This window comes from Lissotriton helveticus, chromosome 6 (assembly GCF_964261635.1).
Source record: "Lissotriton helveticus chromosome 6, aLisHel1.1, whole genome shotgun sequence".
NCBI classification, from domain to species: domain Eukaryota; kingdom Metazoa; phylum Chordata; class Amphibia; order Caudata; family Salamandridae; genus Lissotriton; species Lissotriton helveticus.
Window position 1 is genome coordinate 835,606,099 of NC_136067.1, and position 19,662 is coordinate 835,625,760.

General features: G+C 46.6%; 2 protein-coding genes across 5 annotated transcripts in view; one reads left to right on the forward strand and one right to left on the reverse strand.

Annotated features, from left to right (window-relative positions):
* Positions 1–1,610: 1,610 nt before the first annotated feature.
* On the reverse strand, positions 1,611–7,082 carry LOC144763126 (uncharacterized). Of its 2 annotated transcripts, none has more exons than XM_078648436.1 (3): positions 6,959–7,082; positions 4,677–4,878; positions 1,611–4,189 (listed from the first exon to the last, which is right to left on the reverse strand). In XM_078648436.1, exons 2-3 carry the CDS (start codon positions 4,864–4,866, stop codon positions 3,696–3,698), a joined length of 684 nt encoding a protein of 227 aa, XP_078504562.1. In that variant the 5' UTR covers positions 4,867–4,878; positions 6,959–7,082; the 3' UTR covers positions 1,611–3,695. The 2 variants fall into 2 exon arrangements, with proteins under 2 accessions (XP_078504562.1, XP_078504563.1); XM_078648437.1 differs by having other exon boundaries at positions 3,567–4,189; positions 4,677–4,875; positions 6,959–7,068.
* Positions 7,040–19,662, forward strand: part of ATG5 (autophagy related 5) — a 540,258-nt gene continuing 527,635 nt past the window's right edge. Inside the window, exon 1 of one of the 3 annotated variants that reach the window (XM_078648434.1) lies at positions 7,040–7,156. The gene's annotated coding sequence lies outside the window, so the exon portion shown is untranslated. Of the gene's footprint in view, positions 7,231–19,662 lie in introns of all 3 variants that reach the window. The other 2 variants (XM_078648433.1, XM_078648435.1) reach the window with 2 other exon arrangements.

Consider the following 19,662-nt stretch of genomic DNA (forward strand, 5'->3'; position numbering starts at 1 on the left):
GTTAGCCACCATATCTAACTTAATGTCACCAACATATACAACACATGTTGGGTCTTTAACCCGAATATTGTCTGTTAATATATATCGACTAGATCAATGGACAATATTTTCTTATTCAAATTATCAACAGTGTTGATATGAACATCATGTAAAATCAAATCAATAGAAGAAATAGCAGGGTCAAAGATATTAACATTATCATCATCAAGGGTAGAAAGCATGTTAACACGAATAGATTTCTTATTTCTACAAACCAAATTGAAATGACCAAATTTGTTGCAAAATGTACATTTTTTACCCAGAGCTGGACAAGTGGGACTATTGCTGAGGTGAGTTTTAGATCCACATTTAAAGCAATATGCGCTAGCTTTCTTCTGTAAAGTTTTGACTGGTTTGTTCTTTGTTAATGAAGCATTAACTTGTATCTCATTATCAGGACGTGAAAGAGTCCCATCAGAGATACACCTTGAAGACACAATAGACTTTTCCACACTTTTTGCCATATCTATGACTTCACTTACTGATGGATCTCGACAGCTCAAAATTCTTTCTTGAATTTTCTTGTGGAAACACTTATAAACAAATTGATCTCTCAAAACGGTATCAAAATATGGTCCAAAATTACATTCAGCCGCTAAATTCCTTAGTGCCGATATAAACTCTTCAACAGACTCGTGTTGCTCCTGTCTTCTTTTCATGAAAGTAGAACGTTCCATCATGACACTAGGTTCCTCTAAAAAAAAATTGTTACGGCGTAAGATTGCCCCAGTAAATTCGTTCCATCCTTCTCCATTACCAGATGGAGGTTGTAAAACAGGAAGATTGTTGAAAATTTCCCTTCCAGCAGTCCCCAAATGACTATATAAAATAGCAAGTTTTCTTTTAGAAGAATACTCATCTGCTCCAATTGCAACCAAATAATTTTCAACATTTTTTATCCATAACTTCCATGCCTCTTTTGGTTTTCCAGGAGTTGGTAAAAAATGTTCCAAATAAACTATTTGTTGGTTGGTAGCCATATTTAAAATATTTGAGGTGAGTTGAAATATACAATTTCTTTTATTTCTTAAGTCTAGGATTTATTTATTGTAAAATAATCCTTAAAGTAAAGATTAACTCTTATATATATCACATAAAATAATGTACAGCAATACCTCTTTTATCTGAACAGCGAGTGAAAAACAAGCAGCGCGAGTTGGATGCTTCGTTTTCCTTGCTAAATGTGCCGATTCCGTTTTCCGTTGCCAAGGAAACCAATTTCTTTGTGAATCTAAGATGGCCGCCAAGACGTGCAAAAACGTGGTGACGTTGTTTCAATCTGTCACCGTGACGTCGATCTTCGCGTCATGAGTGACTTCGTCCTTGGCCAATTATCCGGTCGGAATCAAAGAAAAAGGTCAAAAACTCACGAAAAGGCTGTTCTTTAACGCAAATGATCCGGGTTTCTTCGGAAAACACAGGAGAGGTTGAAGAGGTATGTGAAATGAAAGCGTCATCTTTTGCTTTCAAATTGCAGTTGCACAAATTTTAGTAAAATGCCACTTAATGCTTCTCCATCGTCGCCAAATGTAGAGTATGGATGATAATAAAGTTCCACAGGACAAATAGATGAAATGAACAAATCCCTTGTAGTTTATTCAAGTAGAAGCAGCAAGATACGGGAGCACATCTGCATACGACTAAAGCCAACAGCTAAATAGCTACTGTTAACAGAAACTTACAATTGCTCATGTTCAACACGAGCGATGCACTTTTGAAGATAAACATTCTCTTCAAAAGTGCGCGCCACAGAATGTAATTACCTCACATAAGGAATGACATAAAGGAAATACTTACACTAAGGAAATACTTACACTAACCTGTACTCTACACTTGCCCACAACATAGACAATCAGTGTGAACAGCAACGTGAGAATCGAACAACTGTCATATAACAAACGGAACAGCGACCCCTATTGAACACCAGGCACGTGGTCAGTAGGGCCCCCTCCCAACCAGCCGGGACACAGTCAGTTGTGAACAGAAGTGGCCGTCATCCGACCGACCGACCACGGGAGCCCTTTGGCTGGGTGCAACCATTCCTCGGTGGACCACCCCCTGCTTATCCCTGACGCTCTTCCTGTGCTGAACCGCGCGAGCTGCGGCGTCACGTCCACCGCCTGAGATAGCCTGATGCCAGGTCCGTAAAGGAGTCACTTCGGGGACTTTCCCAGCTAAAAGAGCAGTCCACTCTAGAAAGCGGTCTTCTGTTCTGGAGAACGGCTCATACAGAGACGCTTGCAGACGCCACAACCAGTCGGTAGTTCAGATTCCGTGACGCGCACTAGGATTGGATGAGGTGCGCCACACCCTCCAATCATAAGCCACTTTACACTTACCAGTCCCTCTGACTCCCAGAATACGTTCTGTCATGAGATCAGTTGTTAAGCGACCCGGAAGTGGTGAAAATATAGACAAATTACATATCTTAAAAGATCAACAACGAACTGCAGACATTAAGCTGAATTCACAGGCGGCCCGTGTAAGTAGCCGACAAGTGGCGACTTAGTACTATTTGAATTAGCGTGCCCACTCCTGAGTTTAATGCACCTAAACCAGTAGTGTTAAATCTTAGGTGTTCGTAATTTCTACAAAGATTGTTTCTGGCGTGTCAAGTGTACAGTAGCGACAACCACATGTGATGTGAACTTGTTTAGACGAGGAATATCGCAAATAAAATTGGTGGGTAGCGCATTCTCAAGTGTAGTGCCAGGGCTGGAAATTTTGGCCTGGCTGGAACTTAGACCTCCACTTCAAGAACCCCCGCCCCCCAAAAATTTTGTGGCCTTATTAAAGGGCGTATTTTCCATTGATCTTTTCAGCACACGGCGCTTATTATTTAACGAGGTTTTACCGGGGGCTATACACATTTCCAGCGGTGATCCAATTTACTGCCAAGATTTCGATCCAATTTACTGCCAAGATTTATTTAAATAATCTATAATCGTGGTTCACTGATTTTTTTTTCTTACAACCTTAAGAACATTCCCCAAGTGAGCATTTTTGTCTCCCATGATTCATATCTGCCTCCTCTGCGCTTTAGCTGAAGCGTCCGCATAAACATTGTGTTCATTATTTTGCCATGAGCGATCGTGAAAGTTTACTGTTATTTTTTAATTTCCCTCCCTTTTCCATCATTCTGAAAAACAAACGAAATTGCCTTGATTACTTTGACCTAGCCCATGTCAAAAAGGAAGATCATCCTGGAGTCATTCTGGACTCATCTGATGATTAGTCAGGCTATTCCTGCAATTATCTGGGGAAGTCATCCCAAGCCATCCTGAAGTATGCCTGTAGGACAACAAATGTAAATGTGATGACGAACCTAGACTCATCACAAAAACTACAGTAGGATGGTGTTCTGATGACTTCTGCTGGCAGGGAGTGATTACCTTTTACAACTCCACGAATACTAAGTGACAACTTCAGGATGAGGGAGAATTACTCCAGGATGGGTTCTAGCTAATTTAGGGATGACTGTCAATTATTCCAGGATGATCCTATAACCGCTCCAGGATGGAAGTGGATTACTCTGGAATGATCCCATGACAATTTCTGGATGAGTGTGGATTATTCCTGGATGATCCTATGACAGCTTCAGGGTGGCTATTGATTACATCAGAATGGCCCCATTATATTTTCAGAATGAGTGTTGATTACTCTAGGATGACGTGGTGAAGGGAGGCATGTTTTTGTCCTTGATATTTGGATTTAAGCGTGGACTCCAAGACAAGTTCATTTTCACGGTCTGATGCATCATTTTTAGTTGTGGATTTTTGATGAAGGACACTAGCCATCCCTGCTAAAAGGGCCAGGTTTTCAAGTTTCTGCAAATTCATCCGCGAACTTGCATCACCAGGCTGAAAAGTTGTGCTTTCAGCATGAGCTTTGTTACCAACTCTTATATACTCCAGTCCACTCTGCTTGGCTTTCTTGTCCTTGCATCTTTTCTCTGCAATTTCTTCCTCTTGTAGTTCGCGTAACACCCTCTTAAGTCTACCAGCGCTTCCCCGATTGCCACAGTCCATTAACATCTGCTTTTTCTCCAGTGCCCTTTGAAGTAACACCTGTTTTAGACCCTCTGTCGTGCCAGAATAGCTTGCAATTAGCTCATGAAAAATATCCTGAATCATTAGACACCGTTTCTTCACTAAAAAAAAGCAAGAGAAAAAATATATATATTTACATATAAACTTCAAAACAGAAAAGAACACATTGACCACTTGCAATATATCTTCACGCTCTAGCCATAATATATAAATAAAGAGGTATTGATAATAAAGGACAAATGTACAATCCATCCATAACCAAGCAAGTAAGTTTTCCTTGACAGACAGTACACATTGTAAGCCTGAACTTGAACCTCCTGAAAAAAAGTTGCCTAAATAAAATAGTTTATCCAAAAATGGCTGCCTTATAGTAGTGCCACAAGCTAAACATTTCAGTCCTTTTCATATGTGTTACATTTGTCTCTGGAGAGCAATCCAAGGCATATGTGGGGACATGCATGTTCATTTTTACTGTCCATTATTGGATTAGTTAATCACAAATGTAGGTTTTTACTGAAACAGGTTGGTAATTTGTACCGTTATCCTGCAGTTGCAAACTTATTATAAAGGTTTACTTATTGTGCTTACCAGATGATTGGAACAGAATCATAGCTTTAAAATCTCTCTCTTCGGTGATTGGCCGACCAGCTTCATCTACATTTTCGACCAGCCATTTACAAAGAACTTCCCCGGGATTGTCTAAAAGCAGGAAGTCACCATCTTTTCGAACACACACAGAATGATCGCAAGTGAAAAACAGGACGTTGAATGAAGCCATGATTATGTCCTGCTAGATATAAAAATCAGGAATTAGTTTGTGCGTGGTTTTAGTTTCAGAGGTAAAATACAAAGCATATCAAACTGATTAACAGATTTAATTGGAGAAAGCACCCCAAAAAGTACACTGACCTGGTGCAATTTCTATCTAATATGCCTAGATTTTGGACTACAAAGAAGTGTTTGGGCATGCACTGAAGGCCATTGAGGAAATTACCTAATAATCAACTTTATTTTTGGAGAGCCAGAGTGTATGCTTAGGTCTTGCTGCTCAGGACAAATAGTAATAGCAAAGTAGAAGCATTATGAGAGAAATAGAAGAACTATCAATAAGTGAACTTTCACACTGGGGTTTGTGACGGGAAATCAAGTTACCTATCCCCACAGATGCATAGAGAGTCAGATGCCTGCTACCCTCTGCCCACCGGCACCCCCATCATGAAAGGACAAGCGTTAAAAATGCAATAGGTTTCACCTTTTATTAACCACTTGGCTGCTAAGGGGTGTGTGCGAGGTCCATTGACTTTCCATTGAAATCAATGGAAAGTCCATGACGAGTTACCCTTGTCATTAGCGCTGAAGGGGTTAAGCTAAAGAAATTAGCTTTGCTAGTAGTCTTGTACGTTAATTGTGCAATATGTAATGGCTTAATAAATGAAACAAAAGGCATTACAATGGCAAATACATAAAGCAAAAGCATTGGTATAGCCAATAGGTCTCCCCTCTGGGACCTTAAAAGTGTTTTGCCAGAGGTGTTTGGTAAGAGATGCAATTTAACATAAAGGGATCCCATACCTCGTTGACACATGCAGTACCCGCAGTTCAAACGAGAAGAGGGCATGGGGAAACCTCTTATAAGATCTCAATCAATGGGGAAGGCACGCGTTACTGCAACTTGTGCGTGCTTTCACCTTATAAATATTTAACACATGATCCGAGGAGGGGGGAGAGAGAAAGAGAGAGAAAGAGAGAGAAAGAGAAATATTAATGCGATTTATCTCAGGGCTCGATCCCTCTGCCTCAGTACTTTAGCAGTAGGTCAGGTTGTAACTGGATATGGCTGGGATCGATAGTGGCAGATGTAACAAGACCAGCTTCATTTTTACAGAGATCTTAGCGGTCAAGGTAAATTAGCGCAAACAGGGAATACGTAATTGGCCCTGTCTCAATAATATATACAAACGAGTTAAAAACATTGCATGCACATGGAACGAAACCAGAATGATAGCCTTTTTTGCGAAAGTAGATATTGCAAGATGTTGGAATGCGTCGGACTACGTTTCCTCAATAGGGCGTAAACCTCAATCGCCACAGGCAACCAGGCCTTTCAATTACACAAATAGCAAACAAAATAAGGAACCAGCATTACAACGGCTAAGTTATTTGAAGCATTTATCCTTATGCTTTGAAATGCATCCATGAAAACTGCCAGTGTTTTAGAAGATGTGCTGCTCTGCACACTACACAGCTTGGGGAACGTGACCAGGATTCAACAATAGAGCACACATTCATTTAGTAATGAAAGCTCACTACAAGTTGCAAGGACACAAGTAATGCTCATAATATACAATATTCACATAAATAAATGTGTTTAGCCTTCTTTGATTGACACCTTTTCAGTAGATCGAAAACTGTTCCATTTGGTCGAGAATCTGGAATACACGCAGGTGCACTTGGAACCAACATGGGACCTACAATATACGGGCAGTAATTTATTTTTCCTTACGGCGAAAAACTTGCTGTAAAACACCTTTTTTAGGCTTTTTGCAATTTTCCACAACTTACACAGGCACGCACTACGTCACACATACACAAAAATACACATGCTCAAACACAAAAGGTGCATATTAAACAAGCAGGCAGGCTGATACAGACAAACATCAAACACACATAATACACACACATTGCAAGGCAGGCATTAATTATAACACGTACGAAGCACACACATGCAGGGAGCTGCGTCTGAATGTACCCCCTTAATGAAAATTCGTGCTTTCCGAAAAATGAGGAAGCTGGTCTGGGACAGAAATTGAGCAGCTGGGACCGAGAGCGGAGGATCGATGCTGCTCTTTTATAACAGCTGCAGCACTTACCTGAGTATACGCTGGAATCGATGAAGGAAGTGGAGTTGGAAAAATAAAGAGACCGATGCCAATCCACCTGTCCCTTTAATGGCTATTGAACTCACGGCAGTCTTCGTTCTAGCCGCAGAACAATGACGTCTCTTCCGGCGCTCCCGGATGTGCGTAGCCTTTTGCTAGAGGAATCCACCGGCTTCCGGATATGAAAAGGTGAGAGAGCTGCTCTCCTTTGAGGATCTGCGGTTCGAGTCCCAGCCAGCCGGCAGACTGATGGTTTACCGTAGGTGATTTTGGCATTGTGTTCGAGGCAGCTGTGCTTTTTAAAAATTTATTTTAGTATTGTGATGGAGTGAATTCGGCAGTCACCATGACGACAAAGCTTGTTTTCCTTTGCGAGACCTATTCCTCGGGCCATGAGCAGTTCTGTCCGCAGTTGTTTAAAGAGTCTAACAATCGGATTCCACTAAACTATGTGTTTATGGAAATACTCTATGAAGGAAGTGCAGCCTGGGGGTACAGAAAGCATCATATCACAGCAGCGCCTCCCGGCATTTCGTATTCATAAAAAGTTTGGGGGTTTGTAGGGCTTTGGGATTTTAGGGCGTACATGGTCATGGCAGTGCGGACAAGCAGCCTAGGCCAGCCAGAGAGCAGTGTCAAACACCTACCGTACACATAAGAGTCAACAACTGAGTCACACACTCGAGGAGAAACATGAGACCAATTCAGAAAAACAACACAGATTTTTATATAATTTCAGACACGAACATCATCGGAATCAAGCAAGTCCCTTAGACGTTACGGATCTATACAGGTAAAACAGTAGAAAATCACAGCTGTCAGATTTGAGGCACGAGACTCTAATGCAGTAATGTTATCCCATGGAAGAAACATCCACTGCACAGGTACACTTAGAAACGATTCTCAGGGTTACTCTGCTAGACCAAAGGTGCATAGGGGCCAAGGTCCAAAGAACCACCAGCATGTGAATCAAGGTGATTTTATATTGGTCGCACACCAGTGAAGGTATCGTGTAGTTCAGATACTGAAGGTAATTACTTAAGAGTGCTCTCAAATTGGTTGGGTAAGGAACATTTTACATAGCGAAATGAAGCGATTTGCCCTGGATCACACAGTTTGTTTAGGTAGGTAGTTGGGATTTGAGTCAAGATGTCCTGGCTACACATTGTGTAATTCAGTCACAGTTTGGTAAAATATTTCTCTTTTCCTGTTTTCTGTTTAACATCCAAAGACGACGCTTAATTGTGTTTAATAATATCACGAATAGGCAGTGCTGGAACTATAAAAGGTTTACTTTGGAACACACCTAAATTGGGGGATGGGGACAAGGAGTTTCAGTCTGAAAGATGGAGAGGGACGAGGAAAGGAATAATATAGAGTGCAGTCTGACAGTTGACTTACACATTTTTATTTTTGTAAAAACTCTACCCCCAAAGGAATTGGCAGTGAGGCCAATTGTGATCTGTTGCAGCTTACGTCATTGACCACAAAGAGACTGTTTTGAAAATATCTGATGGGTTAAGGCACCCTTCTGAGATATTCGTCTACCCAACAACGTCCATGGTATACTGATATTCAGATAACTGATGGTTATTGCACTTGTTGAAGAAATCTTCATTTTAGTCATAGGTTTGACTACTAAAATAGCACAGGGAGTCAATGTGCCTGCTGTAAAACACAACTTGTAACATGTAAGTCACACATTTTAGTTTATGTAGCCAGCTGACAGCAAAGCTCAAAATGTGAAATGCAAGGGACACAGTTTTGTTTTAGGTAGACAGATTGGTTGGTCCTTTTGTTATTGAGAGCCTTGTGTTGCATGCTGGACACATTATAATAACTGTAATATAGCTCAGTAAGTTATGAAACAGCATCAAGGAGTGGATTGCAAATTGCAAAACATAAGTTTAGAAGGTCACGTTTCTTTTCTCAATCTTTAATTATTCTAAGGTTGTTTAAAAGGGTTCCCCTGAGTAGTTATAATGACTTATTAGTAAGTGCTATATACAAGGTTCTTCATGTAGTTACTAGTATAGACACACATATCCGACACACATATCCAACCTAACAGTACATGCATATCCCTTACACGCAGTGCTTCTAAAACTCAACAAGCATTGAAAATGCAATAGGTCTCGCAATAGAAGAGTTTTACATTTTTCGTTTTGCAAATGGATGAGTGGCGTTGCGTGTGTGAGTGGCGTTGCGTGGCTGAGTGGCGTTGCGTGGCTGAGTGGCGTTGCGTGGCTGAGTGGCGTTGCGTGGCTGAGTGGCGTTGCGTGGCTGAGTGGCGTTGCGTGGCTGAGTGGCGTTGCGTGGCTGAGTGGCGTTGCGTGGCTGAGTGGCGTTGCGTGGCGTTGCGTGGTTGAGTGGCGTTGCGTGGATGAGTGGCGTTGCGTGGATGAGTGGCGTTGCGTGGATGAGTGGTGTTGCGTGGCTGAGTGGCGTTGCGTGGCTGAGTGGCGTTGCGTGGCGTTGCGTGGTTGAGTGGCGTTGCGTGGATGAGTGGCGTTGCGTGGATGAGTGGCGTTGCGTGGATGAGTGGCGTTGCGTGGCTGAGTGGCGTTGCGTGGCTGAGTGGCGTTGCGTGGCTGAGTGGCGTTGCGTGGCTGAGTGGCGTTGCGTGGCTGAGTGGCGTTGCGTGGCTGAGTGGCGTTGCGTGGCGTTGCGTGGTTGCGTGGCGTTGCGTGGTTGCGTGGCGTTGCGTGGTTGAGTGGCGTTGCGTGGTTGAGTGGCGTTGCGTGGTTGAGTGGCGTTGCGTGGTTGAGTGGCGTTGCGTGGTTGCGTGGCGTTGCGTGGTTGAGTGGCGTTGCGTGGTTGAGTGGCGTTGCGTGGTTGAGTGGCGTTGCGTGGTTGAGTGGGGTTGAGTGGCGTTGCGTGGTTGAGTGGGGTTGAGTGGCGTTGCGTGGTTGAGTGGCGTTGCGTTGTTGAGTGGCGTTGCGTTGTTGAGTGGCGTGGCGTGTGTGAGTGGCGTTGCGTGGTTGAGTGGGGTTGAGTGGCGTTGCGTGGTTGAGTGGCGTTGCGTGGTTGAGTGGCGTTGCGTGGTTGAGTGGCGTTGCGTGGTTGAGTGGGGTTGAGTGGCGTTGCGTGGTTGAGTGGGGTTGAGTGGCGTTGCGTGGTTGAGTGGCGTTGCGTGGTTGAGTGGCGTTGCGTGGTTGAGTGGCGTGGCGTGTGTGAGTGGCGTGGCGTGTGTGAGTGGCGTGGCGTGTGTGAGTGGCGTGGGGTGTGTGAGTGGCGTTGCGTGTGTGAGTGGCGTTGCGTGTGTGAGTGGCGTTGCGTGTGTGGCGTTGCGTGTGTGTGTGTGGCGTTGCGTGGCTGAGTGGCGTTGCGTGGCTGAGTGGCGTTGCGTGGTTGAGTGAATGGTTAGCTGTTGCTTATGCGACGTATAGCACTTAATACTAAAGTAGGCAGACCTTAGCCTTTGTGAGAATAATAGCAAAATAAAAATAAAAACCAGATCAAGTCAAGGACGCAAACGGCACCATGCTATTGTTTATTTACTCAGATGATTTGCATAAAAATGTAACTTGTGAGCACGTTTCTCTAACTCTCCAATAATCCCATTACAACACTTTGCACAAATGAGATTGGGACTCATCCTTCCGAAGTCGAGAAAAATGTGCAACGCTGTGTTGTAGTTAAATAGCATCTACGAATCACTGAGATGTGAAGCCGCAAACCAGGGCAGATCTAACTTTACAAAACGAGTTGTTTGTAGTACCCTGAAGCACTTCACATCAGCTAGTTGCAAAACAACACGTTAACCCGATATTAAATTGGCCAATTGCAGAATATTGCACAATACCAGCACGAGGTGTGTCCCAGGGGTTGAATTCATGGAGAAGGTTAAAAGGAACTGCAGTGAAACACTTCCCTACGAAGCCACTGTACTTGGGGTGGATTTAAACTAGAGGATAGCTGAAAGGGTTCGGGGGCTGCTGCAGAGAACAGCCTGCTGCCGGAAGCTTCTGAGGTTTAGCTGCAAAAGAGCAGAGGCCGCTGAATTAAGCAGTCCCGAGTAAGGTAGTAATATCTAAATGTGGCCAAAATAATGGTTAGGTTTTCATAGGTCTCAAATTGCCCATCACACGTGGGAGTAGTACGCCCGGTTGTAGTGTTCACTCTTATTTTTTTTAAGCAGGAAAGAAGGTTCAGTGAGTTGGACATTCGTCGCTGAAACGTGCGGTGATGTGAAGCTACCTGGCCTCTCTTAAACTGGGTAACAATCACACATGGCATTTACAGGTATTTGGAAATGGCACGTGTGGCGTGCAGCACTAGATAAACAAGGCAGTCAGAGAGGAGGGTGACGGGGGGGGGGGACAAAATGAGAGGGGAAGGAGAGGAGGACACGGAGACATTGGCGTAATAAATACAGAGCATTATAAAAACAAGGCAGGGAGAGAGGAGGGTGAGTGGAGGGAAAAATGAGAGGGGGAGGAGAGGAGGACACGCAGACATTGGCGTATAGAGAAAGAGACGTACAACATGGCTGCCTAAAGTGCGTTTATGTCAGTATCCGGATTTAAATGGGTGACAAAGGCTCCCGGCATTTCTGAAAACACGCAAAATGTTTCAAATAAGGTGTACGAGTCATTGCGCAGTGGTGACATGGCTCAACAAGGACCTCACTATTTAAGGCAAATGACTTGGATCCAGGCTTCTTTCTTCCGCAAATGCAAACATAGAACGCCATACATGATGACTTCACTCGGGACGTTTTGAGCCAGCACTTACAATGTTAAAAAAAAAGGTGAAAATCGGCCGGGAAATGCTCTCGGCATTGTGTGGGCGTGGGCGCATTCCTTTGAAGTGTGAAGCAGGGGGCGGGAGAGTGGTTCCCTTTGAAGTGAAGCTCTAAACAACATGCAAATGTAACCCCTTGTTCATCACCCTGCGTGTGATTAAACGTTTGTCCTAAAAGAGGTGCGTGCACCCAGGAAGAGTACAGAAAATACAGTGTAAGGTTTAAAATGGAACAGGAAAAAAGAAACAAACTAGGGAAGGAAAGAAACGGAATGTGAAAGGAAAGAGAAAAAGAATAAAGGAAAGAGCAGAGGGAAAATCCAAGACGGAGGGAAGGCAGAGAAGGGGAGGGGGGAGGAGAAATGCGACACGGCGGGCAGGGGAGGGGGCGGAGCGGGGAGAGCGGCCTTTGAAGCGCACTTTACACGGCCGGCCGGCCGTGAAAGCCTTTGATGACGCAGCAGGGGGAACAGACGGCGAGAGGGTGTGAAAGCAGCAGGGGCAGGCAGGCGGCTGGGGGCATGTGCACGCGCTTTTAAGCGCATGCGCATTAAGCTTGTATTTCACGGGCACTGCAAGGAATCGCCACGATTCCTTGCAAGTTGGTTAAAGACTGTTTAAGCCCCAATAGTCTCGCAAGCTCGATGCGCATGCGCATCGACAGGCGAGACCTAAAAACTAGCTTCCAAATCATAGTTAAGGTCTAAAGCGTGTGTGCTTAAGACATGATTTGATCCTCGTGTAACTGCCCTTCAAGTAGACACATAGCTTCAGACAAACATGTATGTCTCTGGTTTTGCTCACCAGTTTCGGTAGTGGTGCAGGAATCAAACCCAAATGCAGCAACATAGAAAATATCATAAAGGCACCCATTCCCAATTCAAAGGAGCAACTGGTAGCGTTTTTCAGATCCCATGGAGTTTTACTCCAAGTTTATTCCTAATTTCGTTTTGAAAGTAGATCCTTTTAGAGGTCTTTTAAGAAAAATGCGAAATTCGTATGGATAGAAACAATGTCCACTGCGTTTAGTACCCTCAAGGAAATGGTGGTAGAAGCTCCATGTCTTAAACCATTTGTCATTGGGAAGGAATGTGTTATGGTTGACGTGAGTAGTTGTGGCTTAGGATGAGTTTTGATGCAACGTGACTGTAGAAAGGAGTGGATTGTTGTGCATGCTTCCCATGCATTGCATGATGCTGAAAAGAACTACTCTGTTATCGAAAGAGAGTTGATAGCTTGTGTTTGGGGGGCAGAGCACTTCGGGAGTTTTCTTCTGGGTTCGAAGTTCATTTAAGTTCATTTTAAAAACTGATCACAAACCATTGGTGCATATAATGGCACCTGGTGGAGGACGTACTATGTCGGCAAGGTTGTCTAGATTAGCTTCTAGGTTACAGAATTTCTAGTATAATATTGACTATGTCCCAGGGAAATGCAATGTGCATGCGGATTGTATGTCTAGACTTCCACTTCTGTGTGAAGAGCAAGCTGAGCAGGAGAAAGATAAGTGCGAAGTTGCTTTCACGTTTAAGGATGTGAATTTGGTTGGGGACAGTTGTAGCATCCCCGAAGCCAAGTAGAAAGCAGAAATGGCTAATGGTCAGGTATTGTGTAAAGTTATGCAGTATATTGGAAATGAATGGCCAAAGGAACGGAAGGTATCAAGTGAATTATTGAGTTACTTTAAGGTGCAATTGAAAATTGCATTGTTGTTAGAGGTGACAAGTTTGTACCACCTTTCAATTTAGGAGGTAGAATTGTAGATATTACTCATGAAGGCCATTTAGGTATTTCTTGCACCAGAAGACGTGTCAGGGAGAATTTTTGGTGGCCAGGGGTGGATTTGTTTGTGGAACATCAAGTCACGAAATGTTCCAAGTGTTCTGTAAGTGATAAAACTGCAAAAGCCATACCTTATAATCCTTGTCATGTTGAATTGCCATGTGGGCCATGGAGGAAGTTGAGGGTGGACATTATTGGACCATTTGCAGTTTTACCTGGGCAGGAAGCATTTGGTATAGTAATGGTTGATTATTTCTCTGTATGGCAGGAGATCAAGATGGTGAAGGAAGTCACGCCAGAAAGTGTGGTAGAATTTATGAATGAAGTATTTTGTAGGGAAGGGATTCTTCAAGAAGTGGTAACTGACAAAGGTCCTCAGTTCGTAAGGGAGTACATGAGGATGTACCTAGAAAAGTGTGGTATTGCGCATAGGGGTATAACAGTATTACATTCTGAAGCCTATGGTCAGATGGAACGCTTCAACTGTGTGATCAAGGAAGCTATACAATGGTCAGTTAAAGGGGGATTGAATTGGAGAAAAACCTTGCAGTCTGTTATTGTCTTATAGAACTACACCACATTCTGTGACTTCAGTAAGCCCTTTTGGACTACTAAGGGGACGTAGGCCCATTACTAGATTAGTTCTTTGGTGGTTAAAGAGCCAGAGGAAGCATTGGGATGACATTGCTGACATTAATTTTAAGGCTAATCACAATAGGGTAGAAAAGTATAGGAACAAAATGAGAAATATTTTAGGTAAAGGTAAAAGGAAGAGTGTGGGAGCTAGACATAGAGTTGTTGTGAGAGACATGGTACAAGTTAAAAAGAGGAGAGTTGGTATCGAGGAGTCTTCCAGGTGGTTAGATCCAATCAAGGTCGTTGAAGTATTCAAGAATGCTGTGAGGGTGGATGCTGGCAATGTTTGGAATTTTGGATGTGTGTCATTATTTAAAGGGGGTAATTTTGTCCAAGGCGATAGCCAAGACAATGTGTTTTTGGATGTAGGTGAGGTGGAGTGTATGTAGGACGGTGGAATCTTACTACCTGGTTGCCCCCACTTTTTTCCTGGTGTTCTGATGGTTTTTGACTTAGTTTGGCTGGGATCCCTGCTAATCAAGGCTTCAGCCTAGCTGCTTCCTCTCTACATTGATTGCATGTACATTAGGTACACTTCAGATTGGTTACTGGGTTACCCTTGTGAGTCCCTTAGGTACTAAGGGCATAGGTACCCCAGAGGCCTACCAGGGGCTAAAGCATGTTTCATGCCACCCCTTGGAAGCCTTCCAAAATGGCTCAACAGGTCTGCTACTGCAGCCTGGGTAAGGTGATGCATGCACCCCTTACTAAGATATAGGTTACCTATATCTACCTTTAATCACTGACACATATAAACCTATAAGTCACTACTATGGCAGGCCTTATCAATCCTGAAGGCAGAGTGCTTGGTTTTGTGTGAGAGGGTGCCCATGCATGAGCAGGACCCCTCTGCAGCTTTCGGAATCTATTCTCTGTAGCTGTTCTGTGATGCAGCCAGACCATATACTCTTAAGTGCATTATAACCTCGCGGTTAATGCTAACTTTGGAATGGCTGCATGGAAACATGTTGTGTTTGGTGTCAAACGAATAGAAAAATTTCTTGGCAGCGGGGGTAGAATTCCACCCTTCTAGAGGGAGAGACATGTACACACTTACCTAACCGGTAATAGTTTAAAAGAGCCCCAGCATCACAAAATGGATGCTGCAGCCACAGGCAAGAGTCTGACCTCCTGCTGCTGGAGAAAACACTGGCAGGGGAGACTTGGACAATAGGTTTCCTGTCACAGGGAGGTGTAACCACCTCCCAGACAGGCTTTAGTGTATTGGGGCTGGGGGGGGTGCATTCATAGAATGCTTTTCAGACAGTGCTGGGGGTACACTTGGTGTCCCTGTGCATATGCCAGTTCAAACCGGTTGCAGGGGCACTCAGCCCCTGCTCTGGCGCGAAACTGGACAAAGGGAAAGGGGTGTAGCCACCCCCCTCCCTGGATCCTCCCATAGGTGGGTCCTCAGAGTATGTCCAACCCCCCCTATCTTAGTATAAGGATAGGAACCCAGTCCTTAGGACTTCAGATTACACCTGGACGAATATATCCTGGAACTTCAATATTCTACATCGACTAGAAGAATCTTCCTTGGGGTCAAGGAGTGACTCCCCTGTTCAAACAGGCACCAAAGAAGCATCTTGCCGGTCTGCATTTCCAAGGCTCCCGCCGGATCCCGACGGATTTGCGACTCAGGACACAGACCTCCAGGCTTCTCAGAGGCTGACACGAGATCCCAGCAAAGCTGAGACCCGCTGCCCTCACGAGTGACGTAGGACCGGAACTCCTGGAGACCGTGCACATTTGCAAGTGCATCGACTTCCCGAGCTTTCCCGAAGTTATGCATTGGGCTACTTGTAGTCCAAGCACCGAGCACCATTTGCACCGAAGATTGAGGGCCTACACTCCATGAGTGTTCCATGGGCCCTCTTCTAGCATTTCCTCTCGAGGCTCCTTCGCGATCCCTGGTCCATCGACTGGTGGGTCCCCACGAAGGTAACTCTTCTGTTTCTTGGGTTTTCCTGGTTGCTGTAGACGTGCCCTGATCCCCCTCCTAACGGTGAGTCCCTCAGACCTTGCTGGTCTGCACCAAAGCCAATCTTTGCTTTCTGCGTGGGTGCTGTTGCCAAGGCTTGTTGGGTCCAATCCGGAAACCGACACCACAGCACTCGACATCCTTCGTGGGACAGCTCGAATCCAGCTCCTGGTCATCATCGACGCCTCCTGGTCCTCGTGTCTGAAGAGTCAAGCTTCACCTTCTTCACATTAAATCACCCAACATCGATTGGCATCTTCTCCTCGCCTTCCTGGTCACTGGCTAGTGTCCCAGACTCTGTCCCCTCTGCTTTCAGGTTCTTCAGATCTCCGATCCACCCTTGGATCCACCGAACACTTTCAACTTGGTCGCCTGCAGCACTTTTCAGCAGCTCGCCATTGAAATCAACGATGAAATCCGAAAAGACACCTATGCACCCGGCTTGCCTGGGTGAGGTAATTTGAGTACTCCGGTGCTCCCATAGGTGTTGACTCTAGAACCTCCTAGTTCTAAAGGGGTTTGCTCCATGTCCTCTTCTAAGTGTCCTTAATCTGTAATTTTCCAACTGCGACTTTCCCCACAGAAGTTAGTGGTGATTTGTGGGTGTGTTTAGAAACTGCACCCTGTGGGTCCCCTGTGTCACTACCATGGGTGGTTCCTGGCTGCCCCAGCGGTTCTAAAGGCTCTAGGCCTTGTATTTATGTCAGTCGTGGTTCTTATACCACTTTCTTTGTATATGGTTTGTGTAGGAAAGGGGGGTTGCCCAAATCTCCAAAGGGGTAGCATGGCATCAAGCGGGCAGGCCAAACTTCGAGGACATGTGAAGCACTCACGCAGTACCCACAGACGACGCACCAGGCACACCACAAAAGAGGCAGGACACCAGTTTGAGTTGGAAAAAGATACGTAGTTTAGTAGGGTTTCCAACCTGCAAGGCAAAAGAATGCAAAACAGTAGTGTCACAACAGGGCGCCGAATGGCGCCAGAGCCAAGTGAATAATGGGGGGAATTATTTACATAGGAAGTAGTCCATGCTGAAAGGAAAAAGGATGGGATCAAAATGACATTAGATCTGGGGCCAATCTGGTGGGGCCAACTCAGACTCTCATCCTTAGGGGAGGGCTGTAATTGCAAAATATCACATTAGCATAGATATACATTATGCACCATAACGCCAACCCAACCCCTGTAAGGGAAAAACATCAGGGCTTCACAGTACATCATAAATAGGTGCACCTGTAATAAATCAGCGAGGCTTCCTCCACCATAAACCTGTGGGTATCAAACATCAGCCTAAAACGCATTTAACATGGGCATAAACCGGGGCTGGAATAGCATGTCAGGCCAGCATGGGGGCTCAGCAGGCCCAAACCTGTAAGGAAAGGCACCTTCACCTGCCCTATGGGCACCAAAGCATACAAACACCCATCATGTGTAAAACAACAGTATACCTGGGCCTCAATAACCTTAGTGTAGGCATAACATTAGCATAACCACATTAGCAGGGTAATCAGCCTACAATCAAAACTAGGCACAGAAGCGCACCACACCTGTAAAGGAAAAGACACATTCACCTGCCCGGGGCACAGAAGCCTTATCTATAAAATCACCTAGGCAGTACATAACGGTAGCGTCAATCATAGACAGGGGCGCAGTAACCTAAGCACCCAGCATTGACATAAGGTGTGGCCGTGACTCAGGGGGGGGGGGGCATTGATAATTCCTTGGGGGACCCTATGGGCTAGTTATCGGCCTCCTCAACTGGCACAGTCTACTGGGGCCACAGACTCCGCTGGGGGCCCAACGTTGCAGGTGCCCACTGCCAGACGGGGCACCTGGAAAGTTAATCCGGTCCTTGGGGCGGGCACCGACCCTGTGCCTCGACTCCAGCCCACCAACCACCACAAAGTCTAACGTAGACCCCACTCACCGGGGTTCTGGGGAGGTCTCCTTCTCAGTAGGGGCCAGGCACCGACAATGTGCCTCGAGGCCCTCCTCTTCTGCGGCATCACCCGGGCCCCTCCTCCTCACGGGGGCCCGGGGGTTCAAAACTGCCTCTGGGCAGCCACCCTCTTGCCTCACCCGGGCCTCCCTTCCTCACAGGGGCCCGGGGTTTCAACCCGGCCTAGGCGAGGCCTCAGGGGACACACACGGTGTCTTGGCACACATGGGGGGAAGCCCGCCTGGCTCTCCTCCCACCCCACAAGGCTCCTGCAGCACAATCGGGGCTCCCTCTTCCTAACGGGAGCCCCGCAGGCACTCTGCTCCTCCGGCCGGCTTCAGGTCGGGAGGCGGGGCTGGCACCGACAGTGTGCCCGGCCCCGCCTAACTCACCGGCTCCTCTCTCGGGGGCATAGACCGGCGGGGTGGCCTCCCGCTCAGGTCGCTTCTGCTTCGGGGCTCCCCCTAGACACGGGGGCTCCGCGCTGGCGTTTCACCCGGGTCCCCCTCCTTACCTCACGGGGACCCGGGGCTTCGACTCTGCTCCTGTTCTCGGGCTGCCGGCCGGCAGCCAATCCCTGCGCGGCGTTGGCGGGGGCGGGCCGATGACGCGGCCGGGCGCCCCCGTCACGTGACGCGAGTGCCGCGGCCTCAGGGCCTAGCGCGGCCCCTTTCTACACTTCGGCGGCCCTCTTCTGGTACCGGGGGCCGCCGCGACGATATCCACGACGAAGGGGGTCCTTTCAAGGCACCGCCGGGCCGCGGCGGTGATTTATGGCCCCAGGCGCAATTTCCAAGCAGCGCCACTGTCTCCTCAGCGCCCGGGCTGCGACGGTGATTCCCGGCTGCATTAAGGGGTAGGCTCCCTGTAATTAATTATTTATTTCACCACAGAAGGGCGCCTCAACAACCGGCGCTATTCACAGGCTGCCACAGTCTCTTTAGAAAACGGCGCTATTCACAGCGCTCCGCTCCTCCCTCGGCCCACACAACTTCCAGGGCCAACAGCACTCCGGGGGCCACACCAGCCCCAGCGCTTCTCTCCCCACAGCGCTTGGTAGGCAGTCCAGGGGCAGATTAAGAGACACAGTTCCTCGGGGGCACAATCCTCCCCGGCCAGCTCCTCCCAGTTCAGCGCTTCCACGGGGGCCACAGCTTCACCCTGGGGGGGCAGACAGTCCCACATCCGCTCCTCAGGGGCACACTCCTCACCTCCTGGGCGCTTCTCCACACAGCGCTGACGTGGTACCCAGTCCCAACAGCTTCAGTGACCTGGGTAGGGGCCCTCCCTTATCATGGGCCCAGGGGACAGTAGAGTAGGGGGTTTTAGGGGTGCAGGGCCCAGCTCACAGGCCCATGTGGCGGTAGCTCCTCGTAGCAGGTCCCCTCTCTTTCTTGTCCCAGCGCTGACTGACTCTCTGGTGGCACATCCCTCTTATTTATACCCTCTCCCTGGCCTGGCAGTGCCAGAACCTTCTAGAATGTTGGCATAACTGGCCTAAACTGGCTCAAGGGGAGGGGGTGAGCACCCTGGGTGCCAGGCTTTCCCTCCAAATGCTAGGGGTAGCTGGGTAATAATAGCTAGACTGCTGACCTATGGCAGTACAGT